Source organism: Poecilia reticulata, chromosome 11 (assembly GCF_904066995.2).
Source record: "Poecilia reticulata chromosome 11, P_reticulata-male-v2, whole genome shotgun sequence".
Taxonomy (NCBI): domain Eukaryota; kingdom Metazoa; phylum Chordata; class Actinopteri; order Cyprinodontiformes; family Poeciliidae; genus Poecilia; species Poecilia reticulata.
In genome coordinates, this window is record NC_088840.1 from 14,183,398 (window position 1) to 14,208,088 (window position 24,691).

General features: G+C 39.2%; 2 protein-coding genes across 2 annotated transcripts; one reads left to right on the top strand and one right to left on the bottom strand.

Moving 5' to 3' along the window:
- Positions 1 to 16: 16 nt before the first annotated feature.
- Positions 17 to 3,351, top strand: aunip (aurora kinase A and ninein interacting protein). Its single transcript, XM_008421999.3, has 4 exons — positions 17 to 148; positions 925 to 1,030; positions 1,136 to 1,292; positions 1,701 to 3,351. The coding sequence occupies exons 2-4, from the start codon at positions 938 to 940 to the stop codon at positions 2,651 to 2,653; spliced, it is 1,203 nt and encodes a 400-aa protein (XP_008420221.1). The 5' UTR covers positions 17 to 148; positions 925 to 937; the 3' UTR covers positions 2,654 to 3,351.
- On the bottom strand, positions 2,783 to 22,469 carry cap2 (cyclase associated actin cytoskeleton regulatory protein 2). Its single transcript, XM_008422000.3, has 13 exons — positions 22,235 to 22,469; positions 18,857 to 18,984; positions 18,664 to 18,758; positions 15,925 to 16,002; positions 11,397 to 11,540; positions 10,900 to 10,985; positions 9,839 to 9,944; positions 6,467 to 6,659; positions 5,845 to 6,008; positions 5,638 to 5,761; positions 5,473 to 5,555; positions 4,576 to 4,719; positions 2,783 to 4,457 (listed from the first exon to the last, which is right to left on the bottom strand). The coding sequence occupies exons 2-13, from the start codon at positions 18,972 to 18,974 to the stop codon at positions 4,374 to 4,376; spliced, it is 1,419 nt and encodes a 472-aa protein (XP_008420222.1). The 5' UTR covers positions 18,975 to 18,984; positions 22,235 to 22,469; the 3' UTR covers positions 2,783 to 4,373.
- Between the last annotated feature and the right edge of the window lie 2,222 nt (positions 22,470 to 24,691).

A 24,691-nucleotide genomic window follows, 5' to 3' on the forward strand; every position in this document is an offset into this window, starting at 1 on the left:
ACACGCATGTTGAGTTTTAACCAACCCTTGTTTCTAAACAGGCAAACGAAACGGACAGCTCATTGTTAAGGCGGCAGACTCAAACTGAAATGAGTAAAAGAAAACCTTTCCTTAAAAAACGTTTAATTTGTTTCCATCGTCCAGGTTGGTAAGTACGGAGCCCGTCTGGTCACATCGTAGAAAAAAAGAAAAGAAAAATATTGGCTACGACTTAATAACGCGAGAGAGAAGACCGGAGTTCCTAATTTTGCAGTTGATGGAAAAGCCGAAAAATATTTACCGTCAACTTTACATCACAGTCTTGAATAGATATGAACTTTTGAGACAATTCTAAAACATCGCATTTCATGTTTAAATGTGCTATTCACAACACATACCAGTTTTATGGGTTAATTTTTATTTTTACCATTTATGTAGGGGTTTCTTTTGAAAAAGAATTTTAGCCAGTCGTTTGATTGGCAGTAATTCTGCCTTATTCTTAATGTTTATTTCATCTTCTAATTTAAAGTGTTATTATTTATTCTGTTACATTTTTAATAGTTTCTTAATACCTTAAAATGTTATTTTATTATGTTTTCTATCTTTTTTTGTATGACTTTAGAGTAGCTATATTATAATATTGTGTTTTACTTTTTATCTACGGCTAAAGTTTTTAAAATTTTTATGATACCAAAATGTAGATCAATGACAACAATACAAATTATAATAATTTTTTTTTTTAATGACTCTTTTTTATACCTGCCTAGTATTTCCTTATTTATAATAGCATGTTATCAGCTCTACATTTGATGTATGCTTATCATGATTATTATTAAAAATCATAATAAAATAATAGTATTTTTGTTGATGAAAGTATATAGAGCAACAGCATATATTGATGTGCCTTTGAAGGATAAATGTAAACCCCTTTTTAATGTTTTTCAGATCATTTTCCATCATGAAAAACTCTAAGGCAGCAGTGCAGCGTTCTGCTCAGGAAGAATGTGGAATTTGGTTGGACACGATGCAGCTGAAAGAAAAGGCTAGAAAGGTTATTATTGGAGTTTGAAACACACATGGAATTGTTACTTTATGGTCTTTACTTACTGTTCTTTTTAATTGCTCATTTTGTTTTCTTTTTTTTTTTATTTCCCAGAAACGCCAGGCCCGTCCTATCTCTAAACTGTTGAATCCCTTGGCGACAGGTGGTGGGTACAGTTTGGCTGTAGCGCTCAACTTCACTCAGACTAAAATGGAGATGCCAAAAACTAAACAGAGTTCCATATCTGCTTTTTTTGCACCTAAACGTAGAGGTAAGCAGGCAGTAGCTGCCGGAAAGGGATGCATTTTGAATTAGTTATCTTCTAAGTACAAATATTAAGAATAATGAAAACGACAACATACTAAGCAAATATCAGTTTCTCTACATCTTAGCCTTTAGTTGGCCTAATGTTTAATTTATCTATTTAACCGTCATGCAGTTTGTCCATCAGTCTTTCCATCTTTCCTTGTAGATCTACTTTGGTTGAAAAATCTGTCATAATGTCAGAGAACTTTAATTTTTACTTTAAGAATTGGCCTAAAAAGGCCAAATGATTCTATAAATCTGTGTTGCTAATGATAAATATGGTCGGAACCCTGTGGAGAAATCAGCATAAAGATAATAAGGCTGCAATGTGATGACTAGAATAACTTATATTTAAAATGATTTCTTCCAAAAGTTCTCCACAAGATGTCTTCCACTGAAGCACCAAGCCTGGATCCGGGGCTACCCTCGTCACCGTCCACCACAACCAGACCAGCAACTGTTTCGTCTGCGAAAAAACGAGCACGTGAAATATGTTCTGAAAACTTGGATTTGGAGTCTGATGCCGGTGTGAATTATAATTTGGAAAAAGAATATGTGGCAGAGACCAACACAGCTACACGGCACAATGAAAGAACCCACTATTCAGCTTCACTAGACGGTAAATCTGCAGAGTGTCAACCCCCTCAGTGCAAGCGGAGGCTCCCTGAGCCCTCACTGCTGGATAGCGACAGTCAAATCGCTCCGCAGCCATGGAGTCAGGATCCTCTGTTCACCTTTAGCGAGGACTCTGAGGATTTCAGCTGGTCAGAGTCGAATTTTATAAACAATATTCAGAATTCAGAGAGCTTTGGAAAACTAAAAGATATGGAGGGAAAAACATCAACTCAGAAACCTGCTGAAAACTGTTCTCATTTTAAAGACGGGAAAGAAAACGGCAGGTTAATCTCCAAGTCTCCAAGTAAATACATTCCTTTATCTCATCTTGGAACTTGGTCAAATAAGAAGTGGGCAGAGGTGAAAAACCTTTCGCCACAAAAACAAACCGATCACTCGGAGAGCTGTCTCGCAAAAGAATCGCATTTTGACTCATTGTGGAGAAACACAAGAGGCTCTCCTCTTAAGAAACGGCAGAAATGCAAGGAAGCAGACGAGGACAGTTTGGCCACCTTGTTCACTCAGGACTCGGAGGGCTTCAGGGTGATAGCACATCGAGGCCTCCAGACCAGGAGCCCACTCAAGGATCAGAGTAACCTGAGCACTGGATTGGTGAGAAGTTACAAACCTATTGAGGAGGAGGAGGTGGATGAAGATGATGAAATGCTCTTTACCCAAGACTCTCAGGGTAACATGGTGATCAAACACTAACCAGCGCCTCTGTTCAAATCTGGAAGTTTAATTGAGTAATTATTATTGTTTTAGTTTTCACCAGAATTTTTTTTTTCCCACACATCTGAATTTTTCCATCTACTAGCAAACATTCTTACAAGTCAGACCTGAGAGATATTTTCTTTATTTGAAAAATGACAAGCATTACATACATTTATTGTAAGTTAAACATTAGTTTCATGTATATTTCTATATGTCTTATGCTAGTGCTCTGTGCTTAATTTTATTACAAATTAAAGTGATGTACAAAGACAGAACGAGTGCTAAATTATGCTATGGACAAATTGCATATTTGTAGTGCAAAGCAGCACATCTGAGCTCAGTCCTTTTACTGATTACAGCAGCTAATCTCATAACTAAAAATAACCTCATAACTAAAAATAGATGGCAAAATAGGAATAAACAATCCAGAACAGAGAAAGTATAAAATGTTAGTTTTATATTTAAAGGTTCAATTTTCAGTAGCTACATGGTCTCATATAAATGCCTTTTTTGATATGGCACAGACATGTAACAGATGGGTTCTAGGTTTGTTTCACTGTAATCTGATCAACCTGTGGGGGTGGGGAGAGTTAACAGCTGAAAAGTGCCACAAAAAAAACTAATTATAAAGTCACAAATACAGTTAAAGAGGTTAACCTGACAGTCACTATCTATTACAACCCTTTTGTATCTTGCACCCTGCTAAAGTATTCATACCTCTTCCAAATTTTGTGGATACCATGAAGTTTTACATATTTCATTAGGGTTTTGTGAGAGACCAGCACTTAAAGAAATGCACAATGATGCATGTTTTACCTTTCTGTTTTAAGTTAAAAAAAAACATTTTAAAATGTTTCATCTGCCAGTCTTCTGGGGTGAGTCTCTACCACCTTTGCACATTTTGAGCATCCCATGAGCAACAATGTTTAAATATTGCCAGAAATTCTCAACTAGATTATGTCTGGACTTTGACTATGCCATTTTAACACATAAACCATTAAACTGTAGAAATGGGATGTTTGTTTATTTATTTCAAATGTTATATTCTCATTCACAGTTCAAATACCTTAATATGCATTTTTTAGAGCTATTTGTTTGAAAAGAAGTATACTCATTTAATCTTACCTCCTTTCTTTTATGTCATACTTTTTACACATTACTCTTTAAACAAAAAAATAAAATTAAGGAGAACAATTTTTTTAAAATCCCGTTGTATGTTTAGCTTTGTTATTCTGCAGGAAATGCTTTATCTGTCCCTGCCGGAGAGAATCATCCCCACAGCATGATGCAGCCACCGCCATGTTCAGACCTGCCATAAAACTACTCCAAACCTTATCAGTGACTGGTCAGTTGTGCTCATTTGCCTTCGCGAAGCCCTTCGAACTGTCAGGATTTTATAGTGAGTTTTTATTACATACAGATAAACTTTATTTACAAGTTAGATGAGTTATGAATGCAATTATTTGCACTAGATTGTATTTAATGGTATTGGAGTGAAAGGCTGCTGGATACACAGGTATCCTGCATATATTCTGAATTTGTAAGCATTTATAAAAGTATGATTATCCTTCCAATTCACAGTTACACACTACTTTTTGTTGGTCTGTCACATTAAACCCTAACGAAATACAATGAAGGTTGTGTTTGTGACGTTACAAAAGGTGAAAACATTCAAAGGGGGTGTGAACGCATTTCTAAGGGATTCCTGACATGCATCTCATCCTGCAATCTCAGTGGGTTCTGTCACCAGCCTGGAGCCGTCCCAAACGGTCTTGAACTGCTCCGGGACGGGAAACTCTCTCTGCAAAGAGAGCAAACCAAAAAGATCCCGCTGAGTTCACCAGCAAAACATAATGCCCACACAAACTGATGGTGCTTATTTTCTGAGTGTGGAACCTTCCTCCTGCTTCCTCACTCACATAGTCGTCGTCTCCCGCTGGGATCAGGATGTTCATCTCGGAGCTCTTGGCACTGACGATGTCGCAGTTCAGAGCGGCTTTGCTCAGGTAGACCTGGCAGCCCTCGGTCTTGTTGATGGAAATAGTAGGAACAACTCCCAACACCTGCAGAGAGGAGGGAATAAAAACATCTGGCAGGTCACTGGTTTGCTTTAACATCCTGAAAAACTATCCGCTGTACAGCAAAAGTGTTCATTTTGGCACATTTTGATCGCCCGAAACATCACAATATCATAAATGAATAAACAAGGCATTTCTTAATTTATGTATGCCATAGTTTAAATAAAACTGGAAATGGGAATGTTGAATAAATAAATGTTTCCATAAATATCAGCAACTTAACAAATCAAAAATTTTATATTTAAATGTACAACTCAAAAAAAATTTAATTATCTGAAAATATATATTTGCAAAAATTGTTTTGTTCTGAGGTGAAATAACAAACTAAAAATAGTTAAAATCTGGTTGGTTCAGCTGGATGGTAAGTTAACTCTCGATAAATCACCTTTAGCTATACCAGTCTTAAATCTATTCATTAACTTATTGGTAACAAAAAATGAAATAAATGTAAGATATCTTGCTGTGAAGGAGTTAAAAATAAAAATAGTTAAATACATAAAAATGTTAGTTTAAATTAAGTTTATATTTATTATTGAGCTATTTAAGCAGTATTTTAAGACATGTACACATTTTTTTAAATATTTATTTAGGTATTTATTCAATTATGTCTCTTTTGGTCCATATTGTAACAAGGGTTAGGAGGGCAGGGCTAAACTGGATATATTTAAAGGTGATAATTGGCCAGATATCATTTGAGGAGCCACTGTAATAGTTCAGATTATATATATGTTTACTTACCTGTAACTGGATGCTTCTAGAGTTGATGATCTCTACGATCCCAACGGCATTCTCAAAAACCAGACCGAGCTTTTTACAATTATCTGGGGAAAGACCAAACAAACCAAGCTTAGGGAAATCGTTAGGAGGAGTGTATAATTACAGCTCTGTGTCTCGGCGGCTCACCTACGATGATGGAGTTAATTTTGCCTTTGACCTGCAGGGTGGAGTTGCTGCAGCCAAAGACGTACACCACCTGTTTCAACTCTGTCTCCTCGATCACCAGGTTGTGTTTCTGCTCAAAGTTTTCCTTCAACAAACAAGACGAGGCGTACACGTGAGAACGTGATGAGTCACGGTAAAGGGGGTTAAATATCAGTAAGCTTTGCGTACCACCCTCCACTTTTTTCCCTCCAGCTCCAGCAGAGGGAGTCTTTTCTGGGCTGCTGCTTTGGGAGCGTTCGCATGCTGGGGATCTTTGGTTTTGATCGGTGATGCCTGAAAACGAAGGTTGGGGTTCTTATGAGTCTTCTGCTCATCCGAGACGTGTTTCAGACCTACACACGTACAAATAGAGCTCAGTAAATTATAACGTCGCCTAAAGAGTAACAACCTAACAAGGTCATTACGTAAGAGTTTGGTTGTTTATAGAGCAGGGGTCACCAACTCCAGTCCTCAAGGGCTACCACACTGCAACTTTTAGATTCACCTCTGCTCCAAAATGTCTGAATTTCCTCACCAGCATTCATTCCTCTCTGCAACAGGCTGGAAATGAGCAGTTTATTTGATCCAGGTGTGTTTGAGCAGAGACACATCTAAAAGTTGCAGGACGGTAGCCCTCGAGGACTGGAGTTGGTGACCCTGTTATAGAGTGTGCAATGTTATTGACAGAAAGCTTAGTGTAAAAAAAGCTGTGGCAGAATAAAGAATACTTTTTCCAGCAAGTAAAGACTGGAACAAAAATCCTGACTCTGAATGACCATCTTTGGTCAGTTGAGACCTGTACTGGGTTTACCTTTAGTGATGTCCATGCCCTGGTTGAGCTGGGCAAACAAAGCTGAGTGCTCAGGTGTTGCACTGCCTGTCTGAGGCTTGGAGTCGTCATCAGTGAAGACCAGAGGAGGGCCGGGAGGAGGAGGAGGAGGCAGCGGACAGGGACCACTGGGCGGCGGGGACGAGTCTAAGAGAGACACAGGAGCAATGGGACCCTGTGGGAAGAAAAGAAATGAACTGCATTGTGGTTGAGGAAAACTTAAAGCTGTGACGCGTTTCAGAATCAGCAGCTGTAGTATTCAAATTGTCCATTTGAGGGAGTGTTGTACAGGAAATACCAACACTGACTTTTCAGGACTAAATTGAAGCTGTCAGACATCACAGCGGTGAAACCTAAAATTGCCTGTTCATTACTCTCCAATATGGATGAATTCAAACTAAGAGTTTTTGACGGGACAAATACTTCATCATAACTCTTTATCTCCCAAATGAGACGATTCTCAGCTGAAAAATGTAAAGCTGAGTGACACAAAATACAGCGCAATTCAAACTCAACAATTCGGCAAAATGAATCTGGCCAGGAAAGAAGAGCCGAAGAGAAAAACAGCAACAACAAAAATAATCCCAAACTAACTAATAAAAAAAACTGAGTCATGGAAGGGAAAAAAAATCTGAGAAACAGAAACCATAAGATAGAGGTGAGAAAACATAAGACATGAAAAATGTATTATGTTGAAATGATCTGGCAGGATGTAAAGAAGACAGACTGACTCGTAACGGGAGGTGATTATTCACAGGGTGAGAACAATTAACAGAACGCAGGGAGGCTGAAGAAAAATGACTAATGAAAAGGGGCAAATGAACACTGAAAACAAAAGGATAAATATAAAAGGTAAAATAATAAAAAGCAAAACACACAAGGTGTGTATAAGAAAGTACAAATGTGAGGATGACTGAGTGGCAAAACCAAAATATAATCAGAATACAAAAGTGATCCAAATACCAAAGGGACAAACAAAACACAAACACACATCAGTTAAAAAGCTCTCTTTACTATTTTCTGTCAAGACCCAGCCATTAAATCAGAGCAATAAACTTACTGAGAGATCTATAGAACCAGAGAGAAAAAAAAAGGTAAAGTCTTTCTGGCTTAAATTATCCCATGCTGCACCTTTAACACAGACTGCAGGCCAGAGCCTGGTTATCAGTAAGTCCACAGAGGACAGCTGGAACAAATATTTGGCAGCTCTCTGACTCAAGTTGTAAAAAGTGTGGCACTGACGGGCGCACTAACTTGCTGGAACAGTTTGCTGCTGTGGTTTTTTATTTCAGATTTTAAGCTCCCAACTCCGGCTCTGTTTCTTTGCCCCGTTGTGCTGCGGCCGGACCGCGCGTACATGTGTCTGCGTGTGAGAGAACGGTGCTGTCACTAAACCCGTGAATGAGCGGCGGACGGCAGCTGTGCCGAACAGCAAGCAGCCCTGCAGTTTGGGTTACGGCACAGGCAGCGAGTGCACACAGGCCCCTTTTGTGGAGGCTCCTCTGCGAAGAAATCCTCCATTCAAGTAAACCCTGAGGACCACCTGTTAGAGCAGCACACTCCCCTGCTTGTGCACGCACACACACCGGCTCTGTCGTCTGACAGCAGGAGCAGCAGCTGACACAAACAGCCTCTGGAGGCTCTCAGGTTTCGGCGTACAGAAAGCACATGTGGTCACAGTTGTTCAGCATCAGACAGATATTTATCCTCGCATTAAAGCAGTAGAATATGATTTTTAGCGCAAACATGGGAGACGCAGCTGTCCTCAAAGCTCAGCGATGCACCTGGGTTTGTTGAGGCTGCTTGGTCCAGAGAGAAATGCATGGAGAATAAAGACATGATGTGGTTTTATTAGACGGCACAGGAAATTTCTTGGACTGAAGTTTCATCGTGTTGGAGAGCTTTGTAAATTGTGGAGACAGATGTTAAAACCTCAACAAAATATGGCAGTTGTTTCAAATTAAGAAGTTGACCGATACATCGACTGGCTGATGTTTTGGGCCAACATTTGTGCTTTTTTAATTACAATTTTTTATCGCTAATATCTCAGCACTGGCCGATACTTGCATGCATTTGCCGATTGATTAGCCATGTTTTGAGATCACATAATCAGACTCTTTGCCGCTCTCTCCCTGGCAAGGAACAAGGGTAAGTTTTTGACACTTAATGTAGAAAAACCATTGAAAGTCTTTCTCTGTCTCAGTATGAGTGGGAGGGAACAACGCTATATGGTCTACATTGTTTGCTACACGTTGGTTATGAGATTAGGTGTAAAATCACATTAACAAGTGATTTTATCAAGTTCTTTTTAAATTCTACTCTGTTAATAGATTGTAAATCCTAATCAAGTTGCTTGTAACACTAGCATTTGTTCACATCCAGAGCCTGAATGTTTTGTCTATTCTTCTTTGTATTCAGATTGATAGGATTGGTCGTAACAGCAGTTTTCAAGTCTCTCCCACAGTTACTCAATTGGATTTAGGTCTGAACTTTGACTGGGCCATTCTAATACACAGCTACGGTTTGATGTATTCATTTACAGCCTCTAAAAGGTTTTCTTCCAGGATTGTTCTGCATTTATCTCTATCCATCTTCCCATCAGCTCTTATCAGCTCAGTTCTCACTTTTCTACAGATATCAGATTTGTAGACTCCACAAACAGCTCGATTGACCAACAGATTATTTTCATTTTAAGACAATGCAGTAAGTGAGACGTTCAAAGCTTGGGATGTTGTTTTATAACCTAACTCAGCTTTAAACTTCTCCCCTTTTCTGACTTTTACTTTAAAGACATTTAAACAATCATGTATTATTTTCCTTCCACTTCACAATTATGCACCACTGCGTGTTGCTATATTGCACGTGATCTGCAAGAATCCGTAAAAGTTTGTAGTTTTAAAGTGAGAAAATGCAAAAAGGTTTGAGTGTATTTACGAGGTACCGAGTCGGAAAAAGGTCAAATTAATTCAAAAGATTTATTTTCCTGCCATCGTAATCTCTGGGATCCACTGAGGAGTTCCTGAGCAGTGCACTTCCAAAACCAGCAGTGTGTGTGGGAGTGGCTGGTGTTTTGAGAGCCCTGCAGAGACCTGTGATGTGCAGCCACTGAGGAGAGGTTCATTCATTCATTCATGCTCTCTGCAGTGGTTTATGTAACCCTGCTGCTTTATCTCTAAAAATGGAAATGTGTGCAAAAAAAAAAAAAAAGAAAAAGAAAGAAAGGAAAACCTAGCTGGTTTAAAAATATCAGAGCAGAACCACAGCTGAGATAACACACCATTGATTTTCTTCACATGTTGGAAGAGACAACAGAATTAATTCAGACTGTCGTAATTAGATAAGAATCCGACTCACAGTCTTGCTCCACACCAGTCCTGTGGTGTGGTGCTGCTTGATGAAGGACTGCATCTCAGTCCAGATTGACAGGTAGGCGTGAACCCAGTCCACATGACGTCTATCACTGGGAGAACAGGGAGCGTGCGGTGGGACAGAGGAAACGAACGTGACAGACAAAACGGGAAGAAGGAGGAAGATTAGAACAAAAGTAAGCTAAAAGGGAACAACTGGGAATTGACCAGATCTCATAGGTCTGTGAAGTTGGAAATGAATTATCATAGAAAGGAGCTTTAAAATATTTCTGTTCAAAGCACTTTTACAGAAAGTGAATATTCCACAAAATAATAATAATAACTCATCTAACTTCGGCTATCTACCTGTGATATATAGGTCTAATGTCATTTTAAAACATTTAAAAACAAAAGAACGGACCATCCTTAGGTCAGAAAATGTTAACAATAAAATAGCTACAGTATTTGCCCAGATTTACCAATATCTACAGTAAAAGAAGCGATTAAAGACTAGAAAACATCTCATGCGACAAACAAAGCTGGACAAAGGACTCACATTATTGCTAAGCAGGTGCAGCAATAACATGTAATAAGGATAATAAAACAACCTCTAATGCTTACTGGTCGAGAACTACAGCAAAGAATGGCATCCTGGGTTTACCAAGTCCTCATAACAATATTAGACTGACCCATTAGGTAGAGTTGAGGACAGATGATCCTGTGGGTTTGTTTCTCTCCAAAAGATAGTGGAAAACTTTTTAGAGCGAAGGGATTCATTAACTCTTTGAAACACTAGGACATTTTACATAAAAGTGGTGGTGGTGAAGAGTGGGTTAATGTTGGGTCTTTTGGTGGGTTAATAACAAGAAACCAACACAGAAATGGTTCACTTGACAAAAAAAAAAAAATCAATCTTCTTCTTATGTAAATCCTATTTAAAGACGTTCAAAGATCACCTGCTCTTTATGTGACAACCTTTTAAAATATTAAAGAACACAATTAAGTCCTGTCCTAACCAGAAAACAGTTTAAATACTATCATTACTCAATACTTCTGAAGCATACTTACTTTTCCTTGTAGTCCTTCAGCACTCTGTTGGTGTAGAAGGTGGCTGCATCGTTCATCTCCTTCACGTACGGACCTGGTTTCTGACTCTGAGACAGGGACAAAAAAGATGCGCTCTCATGAGAAAGTCCTTCCTCATCCTGGCAGAGATGTAAACGTCTCGCCTCCACCGCAGATTTGTCTTCATTTGAGGGTAAAAGCAGAAACGTTCACGCTGATGTCTGAAGGTTCAGTGTGCTTTTGATAAATTTGGGGAAGGTCAAATAAATCACACTTCTGCACATGACTGATGTCCTAAAGAAGCTTTTCAAGAACAATATTTGTATTGGTGGAGATATAATTGCTGTCATGCAGTCAGAGCTTTGCACTATAAGAACTATAAGTAGTTCTTACTTTTATCATTATCACAATAATGCTTCAAAATATTGTGATTAAACTTCATGTCGTCCACCCCTGGCTCTCCTGACCCGATTTTACTTCAGTATATTCTCGCTTCGTACCACTGCCACCCAGCCCAGGGCGGGAATGCTCTCGCTGACGGCTGACAGGTGGTTGAAGAGCGAGCTGCCTCGGTTTCGCTCCCTGAAGTTCTGGATCTCCTGGATGTGATCGGAAATTGGCTTCAGGAGGTCTTGGAGCTCCATCTGAGCAAAAGCAAACATTAAGAAATTAACAGATTAAGGGGAAGAAAATATTCAGAGGGACGTCGACACGCAGTCTATTTAAATTGATGGTGTTTACAGAAACGCTTCAGATGATTTTCAGCTTTATTCCACTGCCCTCCTCCTCACAGTAAACCCTGAACCAGCTCTTAGAACAGGGTCTAATTTTATAAGACATTTTTTCCACTGGATCCAGATCTTAGCTTCAGCTTAGCGTGCCTCCCGGCTCTTATCCACCTTTCCCCATCGCTCCTTTTCTTTCCGACATTCCTCCGTCCACGGGGAGATCCCTCTGGCCTTGTAAGGCGTCCCGCTCCTCCAGTGTTTACAGTTTACCGATCAAACATCTCTCACCCTGAACCCAGACCAGTATGAAATATATACTGTTAATGAGCTGCAGCCAAAGACTAAAAGAGTATCCCTTTTAAGCTTCTGCATGATGGAAATCAAAGAAATACGGACCGCGGTGTGCAAGTTTCAAGAATTTCCTGCATGCCTGAGTGCACAGCAACAAAAACAAATAACACTGGATGAGGTGGAAAAAGCCAGAGTAAATTTTTTTCTTTATAAATTCCTTCCCAGATCCGTTTTCCTTCAAACTGTATCTGCCACTCAACTTTTGTCATAACATATTCACACCCCTTGGACGTTCAAAGTACTTAACAGAAAGTAGGAGAAAATTGTCAGGCGAAACTACAATCAAACACGACTTTTCCATTTTAGCAAGATAAAAAACTAACAAGCATGAGGTGAGAAAAATAATTAATCTGAGACACAGTAATTGTGCAAGAGCAGCAGAGATTCACACCGCATGTGGGAGAATCAACTAGGGTCAGAAAAGGCCAGCTACCATCTCTGCAGACCCCACACATCCTGGACATTGTTCAGACTTTTATCTTCAGGCTGGTGCGACAAAGTGATATTTGCCTAAGAAAACAGCTGCCACAGAAACAGTTTCTTTGTCGGACTGTTTGTTTGATTAACACAGTGAACAGCCTGACTAGCTATGAAAGAAAATACGCATATTTTCACTATCACAATCCGTCTTTTTTCTTTCAAAGGCCACAGATACTTGCACCTAGTTCCTATTTATCCCCATTTTATTTAATCTAAAGTTCATATATTCATAATTTATATCTGTACGCTGTCAGTGCTTGACTTTGAAGTCAAATTCCTTGCATGTGTACACAGTCAATCAAATAAATAAAGCTGACTTTGATTCTGATTCTGAAAAGTGTTTTCATTTCATTTCAATGTGAAAAAAGAAAACCTGCAGACAAGTTTAAACTGGGATGGAGGCTCAGTTTAAAAACAGCTACAGTGAAATGGTTTCGATCAAAGCATAAAAATCTGTTAGAATATCGGAAATATATTATTGAGCAGACATACAAAGTATCAATTAAAGTGAGCCAATAGAGCAAATGATCTGAGCTGTACGTCTTAATATTCAAACTCTGGATCAGAATCGATGTAAGCTGTCTGTCTGCGTGTGAACATCCTGGACCCGCAGCTCGTAGAAACGAGTCCAGTCACGTTACCGGGCCAACCTGAGGTCACGCTACTTTCTCTGCCTTCCTTTCCCTGTGTTTCACTCAGACTCTCTATCTCTCACACTGACTACAGGCTCAAATATAGAACATGTCCATAAAAAGTCAGAGAGCACAACAGTGCAGCGCAGGAGAGAAAGGCCAGAACTTTGTGAAATGTGTGTGTGTGTGTGGGGGCTTGGGGGTGTACATATGTGTGTTTGAAAGAGAAATGGTGAAAGAAAGTGGAACGGGTATTGCCCAGCTTTATTTATCACAGTTTTACAGCTGCACTGGATGCTACAGCTAAATAAATGTATGGTGAGGAGGTTTTATTTGTGGGAGTGGGTGGTTTGTGATTTTACCCGGGGAATCTGGGAGGTTTTAGTGTCGACTGTGCAGAGAAAGCATTGCTCCTTCAACCCCGTCAAGCTAAAATATGCCATTTTATAAAAAGGACAGCAGTTTTTAACCTGTCCTGCCGAAAACTAAAAGTTAATAAAAAATAGCATAACTTCTCACCAACATCTTTTGACTAACCAGATTCTACATTTAACATTTTAGACATTTTATTGGCCAGAACAATGCAAAGCACTGCGTAATTTTGAAAAAGAAGAAAAATGCTGCCTCTACCAGGGAATATACTAAGCTTTGCCGTTCTCTATGTTACTGCTTAAACTTGGATTTATTGGAGAGAATCACTGAATGTTAGTTTTCAAGTCTTGTCAATTGAAGTAGAGGAGTCATTAGTGAAACGGCAGGAAAAACTGAAACATCACAAGGAAAATAACAGGTAATAAAACAGGAGGAACAACGAGAACTGATGAGCATATTTACTGAGGGAGAGGTGAAAATTACAAAGCAACCAGGAGGGTTAATCGGTGGATATCAGAAACAGGAAGGCAGAGGGGAATCAGGAGATTGATAAAAAGCCGTGAAGAGGAGAAAACCTTCTGAGGGGAGGGGAATGATAAATACAGAGAACTGGAACTAGAGGAGTAGCAAACAATACAAAACCAGAAAGAAAAATTAAATAAACAAGCAAAAAGGAAGGAGCTAATATGGCAAGATCTAATAAAGACAATAAATAAACACAGTAAAGTTTAAAATCAACCATCTTCCATGAGCAGAATAAAAGAGGGCATAAAAGAAGACCAGGATGATCAAGAGAGACAGCTGGTGCATCTTTCAAAAGTCAAAGATGATGTAGTGGCAGATTTTACATGCCTGAAGTGAAACTCTAAATAAATTTGATCATTTCTCCTCTAACATCCGTCTCTTCCGCCCTCTCTCCGTGAAACCCAAACAACTTCCTTGTTTGCTTTCCCGGCTCTCCCTGAAAGCTTTTTTTCTCTCCCTCTTAGCCAATGGCCTGACAGGTTGGAAGTACTCACTTCCTGGTGGACCCTCTGACACCGGCACACAGCACACAAGCAGCACAGTCCAAAGGGATGATATCACTATCGCTTCTTTCATACGCAGCTTTCTGTCACAACCCTCTTTTTTCCTCTGCCGTTAGGCATTTTGGGAATGTGTCGCATTAGCAGTTTTCCTGGTCAAAGAGCAGAATAATCCCTCTGGATGGGCCTGGTCTGACGGGGTGGGGGGACACAGGACAGGGGGCTCAGACTCCCTCTCACGTAGGACCGAGATACTGCTCTCGAGAACCGCACTGCCGCTGTTTCCTACAGAGCCTTACAGAGAAAACGGAAATATTTCCCTGTAGTTCGGTGAATCAACTTTCATGGATTTGCAGCAGCATTGGTATGCATGCTGTAGGTGTTTGGTTTGACTTTGCTGTCAGTAAAAAAGCTGAGACAGGATCTAATCACAGGTCCGCTCAGCCCTCATCAGGAGGAATCGTCACGCTTTTGAATGCATGCAGCAGCATGAAGTTGTGTGAAACAGAGAGTGGTCCTGCAGGTGCTGCATAACCATAACACTGCAGGTGCTCTCCATCAAGGTGTTTCTTTTTTTCATTGCTCCAACCTGAACATCATGGTTACTTTGGGTTTTCTGGCAGGACGTTAGTACAGAAATTGTGGCATTATTTTGATCTGTGCAGCCATGTTTATTTGGAGGATCAATAACCTCATCCGGCTTCTTTAAAACAGAGTTGCTTAATACCTGAGTTTGGAATAAAATAATGAGATGTTGTGAAAACATAAATAGGAACTGTATTTGTCAAAAAAAAAAAAAATTTTCTTTTAAGTTTTATGACTCTTTTGGTCTGTCAAGATTCATGATTTACAGATTTATTAACATCATGTTGTTTCCACATTGACTGATCAGCACAGATTTGATGAATCCCACATATGAAACTGTCATGATCTGTGTTTCTGTGTGTTTATTTTTGAGTTTTCTGTTATCCTGTTCCCTGTGAGTCCTGTCGTTCCCTTGATTACCCCCTGTGTATTTAGTCTCACCTGTTGTCTGTGTTCTTCATTGGGTCCTTGTCTAATGTTGTTTGTATCTGGTCAGTCGGCTTGGCAGAACTGTCAAGTCCTGAGTTGACTAGCTCGTGTTACGTTGTACTGTTGCTGTTGCTACCGGTGCTGAGCTCTAGCCTCCCGCTCTGCCGTGCTGCCAGCCTGCCAGCCTTCTGATTTGTGTAAGAGCAGAATTCTTCATTAAAGCATCACATTTTCATCTTGCCTGGGTCTCAGCGTTTCTTGTCACCACCAACCACCCCACCTCCCTGACAGAAACTTGCCGTATGATTATTTCTGCAGACAAATCTAGACTGTTTCTGTGCTAATTAACATCCAAAGTGATTTTTCGGAGTTTCTCTGTTTTTTTATAATTGCATGTTTTAGTGTAAAAACATTGTGCTGATTTACCTGTGCCGGTTCCTGGTGCATGGAAGCCATCTGAAGAAACGTTCTCTGAGTCTGCAGCGCCTCATTCACCATCTCGGCCTGAAAAATTGGAAAAATTGACACTGATTTTGACTAAAAACTTATTTTTTAGGCAACCTATCGGCAGTATCATCGCTAGATTGTGATTGTGAAGCCGGTCAGCATACACACACACCCACACACAGATTGGGTTATTTCCAGCCATGTGAGTCCTGTGTGTGTTTGAGACCTCAAGTCATGGGCCAGAGGAACCACCAGGGAGGTTTTCTCCATATAAGGGGCTCTGAAAACTAAAAAAAAAAAAAAAAAAACTGCCTCGGGTTCTCAGTTACACTCATACACAGTTCCCTCCTCCACTCAGACCAGTGATGAGACACAGAGATAGAAACAAAAAAAGTGCAGAGAAAATACAGGCATTCATCATTCCTCTGTTCTGAAACCCTCGCTGTTGGACGATTTTAAGATCTGCAGACTTGGGAAGAAAACAGTCTTCCGCTAGTTTTAAAAAGTGTAGGTTCAAAGTTCTGCTTTTCTTTCTGCAGGTTTTGTAGAGAAAAGAAAATTGTTGCCATTGTGCAGAAACGTGAACACCACAGACCTCCCACACACACTTCGGGACTCTTCAGCTGTCCAGACGTGTGTGTGTGTGTGTGTGTGTGTGTGTGTGTGTTCATGTGTAACTATCCAACAGGGGACATGCGTGTCATTTTACACTGACCAACAGGGGACTCACCGTTGAAGAGGGGACATTTTGTAGGTCCCCTCTTGGAAATGACCCTGTTTTAGGGTCAGGGGTTGCAGTTAGGACTAAGGTGTGAATTGACTTTTGGTTAGGGTTAGGAAAAGGGTTAGGTATGTGATGGTTAGGGTTAGGAAAAGGGTTAGGGTTAGGCTGTAGAAATGAATGGAAGTCAATGGAATGTCCCCTGTTGGATAGTAGCGTACGACTGTGTGTGTGTGTGTGTGTGTGTGTGTGTGTGTGTGTGTGTGTGTGTGTGTGTGTGTGTGTGTGTGTGTGTGTGTGTGTGTGTGTGTGTGTGTCTTTCAAAGAGCAGGATCTGGAGAGGAGCAGTCCTCACTGTTTACACGCTGCTGTCCAGGGAAACGAGAACTGAATCCACTCCACTTCACCCAACAGCGATTTGCTTAGATTAGAGTCACTCTTTTTTTGTTTCGCTTTTATAATCTAGCTTTTAGTAAAGCGGTCCAAGATAAGATTTCAATTAAAGATTCTTTCCTCCATGGTCCTCCCTGACATTTGAACAAATACTCCTTGTGCGCTGTGTATAAACACTTCCACAGTAATGAGACCACTTTGGATGCCTTTTGTTCCATGAGAAAGTAAAAAGGATTTCTTCTTTCAGCTCAGTTTTAACTGCAGCTGCTGTTTAAAACAGAGTATTTTAAAAACCTTTCAAATTTTCATTTCCAGCCTCCTCCAGGCAGCGACTATGAAAACACAGAAACTCTCACAAGCTAACATAAAGGAAGAAAAGCAAACTTTGATCACATTTATGCTTATTAATTCATTATGTAAGGTCAAAAGGACACAATTAAATAAATAAACACATCACTAAGTCATTAATTAAATGTGCCATGAAATGAATAAATGTTCAGTTAAATGTTAAGCTTCACTTTAATGACATATTGCGTGTCTTAAATAAATTATTATATTTGATTAAATATTTATTTATTTATTTTGTGTACATTTCTAAATGTCTCATATGTTTATTGTCTCATAGGTGAATTTAGTCTCCAGACACTCTTTTGGATTTTCTTTAGAATATTTTAGAATATTTTTGCAAAAACCTTTGCAAATGATTTGAAATCACATTCCAACAGAAAAGGGAGAGCTCTGAATAGGCTTTATTGTGATGAAATGCAATTATAATGTGTCTTGCAAAAAAGTGAATCCACATTTAGTAAAACAATGTTCCCTCCCCTTGTGATACTGTTGCCATAGTTACACCAAAACCTGCTTGTAATTGGCTGATCAGTTTTTCATGACGACTCCTCTTCCAGAACTCGACAAACGCTGATGACATGGACAGAACATGCAGATGGTTCTTTGCATAGTTTATATTTCAAATATAGCTCAAAACACTTTTGTTTTCTGAGGACATATAGAAACGTTGCTCCAGTTACAAGCGTTTGTTACCTTTTTTGGTAGCACTTTATTTGAAGGGGTGTGAATAAGACTGACATGACTCTGTCATAAACATGACATAACGCCTGTCATGAACATAAAGAAGTCTTTATGACTGTTTATGACAGTTGTCATGAAGTGTCATTTGGTAAACAATGACACTTTTAATGCAAAGTTGCTCTAAAAGTTGCATTGAAAGTCCATTAAAAATTCCAACTTTGCATTAAATTATCATAATTTACAAAATTATGAAAGCTGGCACTTTTAATGGACTTTTATTGCAACTTTTAGAGCAACTTTGCATTAAAAGTGTCATTATTTACCGAATTACACTTCATGACAACAGTCATAAACATTCATAAAGACTCGTTCATGTTCATAACAGATGTTACGTCATGTTTATGACAGTGTCATGTCAGTCTTATGCACACCTCTTCAAATAAAGTGTTACCCATTTTTTTATTTTAAATTTTGTTCTTTTTTTATTCATGTTATAGGCTACATGTTGGTGAATTCTTAAACTATAAACCATAAAGGTCATTTCTATCCTGTCCTATTTGAATAAAGTGACTCACATGTTTCTCCACTTCACTTCCTATAGCTCTGCTGCAGTTCAGATAATCTGACAGTGGACCTTTCAGCAGAACGTCAAAGACCTCCACACTCTGACCTGAAAGCATATACACAGAAATCCTGTTTTCATTCACCCATCCTGGCTGTAGAACAGCAGGGAAACACTTCAACAAATGTTTTTAGGCACCGACTCACCTCCATCTACACCGTTGACACAGTTCCCATTGAGCATGTTGCTGGACGCCTGCATTGTGACGGATATTTCCTCCATGCGAGTCACGGCCCGCTCCAACCGCTGCATTAAATCCTCCATTGTGACAATCCTGGTAACAAAAGCAGAAATGAATTATTTTAGTGATCCGGACATCACTAGAAGATGTTCGGAAACGTATGCTTTCACTCTGATTTTCACAAAGACTTCACTGTGGGAAGAGCAGCTTGTTGAATATGAAGGCAGTTGGTGTTTAAGTTGTTTGACCTGATGCAGCGTTCACAGGTTTTGACCTTAAACACACAAATCCATCATAGAACTGAGCTGAAGAGACAAGAAGATTTAAAAAGACTGCGAGAGACTGAAATGAGAGATTTTTTTAATGAACATATTCATATTCATTCATGTTAAATGTAAAATTGGGATTTTATAAATGGAGAATAATTGTGAAGATAAAGGAAAATGATACATGGTTTTTGAGCCAGTTGAGCTTTTCTAGCCCGATTTTACAATTACAAACTACTTTATGTTGATCAAAGAAGTGGAATAAAAAGTCCCAGTGAATCGCGTTGGTCGTCAACTTTCTAAAATAATGACCCAGATCATTTTTTGTCAGAAAAGAAAAGCACAGTTTCTTTCTTTCCAAAAGATATTTAGGTAAAAAAAAAAAAAAGAAAAAGACTTAAGCAATAATTTTAGGAAAGTGATGATATTGAAGTTTGTGGTTGTGACAAAACATAACAATGTTTAAGGGATATAAATGTATTAGTACGGCACTGCACATTTAGATGTATGAAAACTTGAAGTGGAGAGTTTATTATTAAAATCCCAAACTGATTACATTTCATATTTACTAAAACAGATGTTTTGCTTAGGATTAGAGCTGAACTGTTAAACAAAACACAGCTAATCCGTTTTAACACTGCCCAGCCGTGCAGCTCATCCTGAGACAATGCAGGCCTGCTTCCAATATTTATTAGTCAGCCAAAAGGGGAATTCAATCCAGCTATCCACTGCATGTTGATGCAAACTACTGCTGGGTAACACACACTCTCCAATCTGACACCTGCCACCTTCAGCACACATTACAATGCGGTGATATATCTACTTTGTAAAAATAATTTTAAAAACACACAAAAGGAGCACACCAGTGATTCAGGTTTAATAAAGCCCCCTTGTTTGTTAACTTCTGCTGACGATTACGGGCCGTGAGCAGCAAACATGCCCTGATGGAGGCCGTTGAGGAGTCTCCAAGCAGTGACACATGCCTGTCGTGAGACTCAGATGTTATTTCTGCTTTGCGGGCGGCCACAACACGAACTCCAGAAACCTGGAGAGCTCCTGCTAGGATTACTGCATCGACTGCCGACGGAAACTGAGGAAAACACAAGGAGCCGGGGGAAACAAATTCAGCTCAACCCCACTTCACACAACGTGTAAGGTTACATGTTTCAGGATGGGTATTATAAACTGGGCACAACGTAGGAAACATGAATTCACAAGGCTTTCCGAAGATCTTTTTTTTAAATTTATGATCTGTCTACTATTGGTTTTCTTTTCTTTTTTCTTTTTAATCCGAGCCTAACTTTAAACTATACATGATACAGGTACATAGAGAGCAAAAAAGTATTTTAAGTTGGACATGTCAAAAAAAATAAACTTTTTGATACGTTAGCTTGAGCTATTTTGATTACATTTGATCGATTATTTGACTGTCCAATAGAACTGACAGATTTATTTGATTGTGCCACAGAGTTATATTTTTTTGTTATGAGGGAAAGCATTTTTGGTGTTAGTATGGCCTAGTCATAGCCCGGGCCTAACTTTGATTAAGAATCTGTGGCAAGATTGTAAGATCGATGTTTGTCGTGGTCTCCATCCAATCTGACTGTGTTTCAGTCTCTAGATGTTTATAGATGTGGCACAGACGTACTTCAATAGACCTGCGGCTCTAAAGCATGCCACACTTTTAAGATTTTTATTAGTCAAAAAAATCTTAAAATGTAACCTTTTCTTTAAATTGTACACTATTGTGTAATTAAATTAAGTTTGTGGTTGTAATTTGACAAAACGTGGAAAAAGTGGGCCAAGTATACAATCTGTGTGTTTCTCTTTATGGTCAAACTTTGCAAAAACATCCAGGAAGCAAAAAAAAAATCCAGCATCTGAACTGGTCTTGTTGTCAGTCAGCCAAATTCTCCATGGTGATACGAAGACTCCTGCAGTTGTGCTTTTGTTAGCTTTCATGTGGCCTTCAATATTAATGAAGTCCTTCAACAATCAGCTTTTCTTTTTCTTTTTTTTTTTGCTTGTTCCAGAAAAACGATCAAGCAAACAAGAAAACGTTGCAGTCGAGTTGATTCCATCATCATTCTTTGCTGTACGTTTTTACAACTCCACTTGTTCTCACAGGTGTGTTTCCATGTCTGCAGCGTAAAGATGAAAAAAAAAATCAACAGCTGGGAAAGCAACACATGGTCCTGAAGGATTTCAGCTTGTGGATCCTGTGCCCTGGTATCTGATCTTTGGGGCTATATTGGGCCACAGCCTGCTGTTTGTTGCACTGGACCCACTGCAAGATAGTTTAATGCAGGCCTCAGACAATAAGCAGCTGAACTAGGGAGGAAAATCTTGTATCTGTGCACTGGGGTAAAACCCTGAAACTCTACAATAATAATAATAATAATAATAATAATAATAATAATAATAATAATAATAATAATAATAATAATAATAATAATAATAATAAACCACAAATGAAATTCTGGACATAATATTTCACAGGTGGCACAGAAAAAAAAAACTCCTGCATAGAAAGAGAAAATACAAATGTGCAACAACAACAAAAAACAAAAATAGATTTAATTATTAAAGTTTCAAATGTGTGAAATTATTGTGAAGACAATTCAAAACAAAATAAATAAGTTTTGGTCTTTGAGTCAGACATCATCAGCTCATTTATTCCTCATAAACTTGTGAGGTATTGCCTTAGACTTCAATTTCTAAGGCAGTGAAGCTCACAGGTTGATGCGAACCTCACTGAGATTTGATTCTTTGAAATCGTTGTTGTGTTGTGTGTAAAGGTGTTGGCATTATAAAATGTGATCCTGACTTTCGCTGCTTAGTCATGCCATAAAAATCATCCAGTGAGATCAGAAAAAATGATGACAAAAGAAAAATAACGATCTCCATGATGATTCAAATACAGCCACGCCGCAGGGGAACGGGAGCAAACGAGGAGCAGTGAAGATGTTTGCCCATTTGCTCAGGGACGCGCACATCTCCACCCACCAGTGCAGCCCCTGCGCTCCTCCCTGTCACTGGATAAAGTCTATCTAAAACATCCTATAGATACATCTTACCTCCCTCCTTTGCTCCTCAGTAAGCTTCTGCCGTCGTCTTGAGTTGGGTTTGTTAGTATTTCCGTCCGGTTTGTTCTGGGCTGTGCGCCTTCACCATGCGGTCCAGTGCGTCCTCCCCTCTCGGCTGTGCGCAGCAGCAGCAGCAGGAGCTCCGGTCGCACTCTTCCGGGATGTCCTAATTAAGCAACACGGTGAACCTAAGAGCCTCAGAGACCCAGACCCGGACTGTGACTCAGTGAATTTCCCCTCTGAAGCGGACAGACAAGCTTGAAAACGCTGCTAAAAATAGATGATGGACAGGGTGGCCGGTGTCTCTGCCCGGGTCTGTGTTCCTTTAACCTTCATGTGAGCCTTCACTGGAGTACATCCAATCTGGATCAACACGGGAATATCTGGGTTTCTAAATCATTCTGCTTCAAAGTCTGCTTAGGAGCTCACTAAAAATAAAATAGGGAAAACATTTTTTTTAAATAAAATATTTTGTCTGTAGGGTGGTTTACGATCAATTTAGATGTCTTACTTGTAAAATGTGTTTGTATATTGGCGCCTGATTCTTTTGACAACGCGATAATGAAGGAGTCTTTAATGTGAAGAAAAAGATCAATCCAATATGAAATATTTCTCAAGATTAACAATGTTGCAGGAGAAAAGCAGTGCAACAAAGTAAAAGAATAGTTATGTGTGCCATCTGAAGAGACAACGGTGCAACATTGTGATGGCAGCATCATTCTGTGGCAAAGCTTTTCTAGAGCTGTGATAAGGAAATAAGTCAGAGTTTATTTAAAGATGGATGAATGGATGGAGGAAGACCTGACTGTTCAACCTTTCAGCAGGACAAAGAGCCTGAATATACATCCAAAATCACAGATTGCAATTAGAAATAGATGGCATTACACTACAACTTTGATGAATGTGGAGTACATTCATGGGCAAAGTCCAGGTCCAAACCCAACTGTTCTGTTTCGCAAAGAAGGCCAAGACACTTTTGTCACCAGATGTGCAAAGCCTGAAGAGTCAGACGTTGTTATACTTGCTTTGGTTGTATCCTGAACCTAGAGGTTCTCTTCAGAGAACATTCGCAGATAGTTCCCAGAAGGTGGCGTTCTCAGTGTTAAATCTAATTTGCTAAACATTCCCTTACATGTGTGTGTGTGTGTGTGTGTGTATATATATATATATATATATATATATATATATATATATATATATATATATATATATATATATATATATATATATATATATATAATTTTTTTTTTTTTAAATCAGCAATCTGTAGTTATAACTTTTAGGAAACAACATTCAAACTAAGATAAACCAGTTTCTGGTTTCATGCTTGAAATTTTTCTGTGCTGATACTGCATCACCAGCAACACGTCGCCATGTCACTTCTGGTTTCACCACTGACCAAAATACTCCCTTAAGCTGAGTGAAGCAAGGCAAAGGAGGAGCAGCTCACTCCCTTCTGCGTGATTTATTGATGAGAAAACGAATAAATCATTGATAGACTGACACCTCAGACACTTTATCATGTGTCACTCGTTTCCACACAAACCTGGGAAAACCTAAAGCAACAAAGCATGGATGGATGGATGAACAAAGCATGGAGTGTTTAGTTTAATTTACTCACCTTTATTATTGTTTTGTTTTTTGTTTTTTTTACCTCTCTTATTTTGTGTTATAAGCAGCATTGTGATAAGTAGGAAATAGATTAAAACTGAAATGTGTTTCATGAAACCTTGTTCTCTGAAAATATGAACGTAGAAGACAAATAATAACAAAGAGATTTGAATAACATACATAGGAGACAAATTTAGCATAACGGCACAAAAACTAAAATAAATTGAGAATTGGTAACATGTTACACAGGTCTAAGATTACACACAAATACACATGAATAGCTAAAAACAAACACTTTGAAGATGTCTGGGTGTTTTGCTTAAAGATGGATCAACCCCATAGTTTCTTTGCATTTCTCCTCCTCCTCCTCCTCCTCCTCCTCCTCCTCCTCCTCCTCCTCCTCCTCCTCCTCCTCCTCTTCTTCCTCTTCCACCTCCCCCTCCTCCTCCTCCTCCTCCTCCTCCTCCTCCTCCTCCTCCTCCTCCTCCTCCTCAAACATCCTTCTGTCAGGAACATCAGTTTCGGGAGCTGCCTGTCATCGGCTGCTCCTGCAGCATCAAATGTTAACGTTCCTCTGAATTAACCATCAATCATAAAGAACAGGGGCCCGGTTTTACTTTGTTTGACGGAGCTGCGTGGGATTCCCCAAGTTTCCTGCTGGATTTATAGGACTGCTGCGTCAAATTGTTTTCCTAAAGTGCAATCCCACAAAGAATTGACTGATTCAAGAGAGTAAGCAGATCCTATTCAGTATTAAATTTCCAAGAATTTTAATCATTAAAATTCAGTCTCCAATGTACAAATTGTTTCCATGTATTTGTTTGGTCAAATGTCAAG

Excerpts from the sequence above, each read along its gene's own strand:
- aunip (XM_008421999.3), top strand. The coding sequence starts at position 938 with ATGAAAAACTCTAAGGCAGCAGTGCAGCGTTCTGCTCAGGAAGAATGT. Across the intron at positions 1,031-1,135 it reads TGAAAGAAAAGGCTAGAAAG|AAACGCCAGGCCCGTCCTAT; the intron begins GTTATTATTGGA and ends TTTATTTCCCAG. Across the intron at positions 1,293-1,700 it reads TTTTGCACCTAAACGTAGAG|TTCTCCACAAGATGTCTTCC; the intron begins GTAAGCAGGCAG and ends TTCTTCCAAAAG.
- cap2 (XM_008422000.3), bottom strand. The coding sequence starts at position 18,974 with ATGGAGGATTTAATGCAGCGGTTGGAGCGGGCCGTGACTCGCATGGAG. Across the intron at positions 18,759-18,856 it reads TGTCAACGGTGTAGATGGAG|GTCAGAGTGTGGAGGTCTTT; the intron begins GTGAGTCGGTGC and ends ATATGCTTTCAG. Across the intron at positions 4,720-5,472 it reads CTAGAAGCATCCAGTTACAG|GTGTTGGGAGTTGTTCCTAC; the intron begins GTAAGTAAACAT and ends TCCTCTCTGCAG.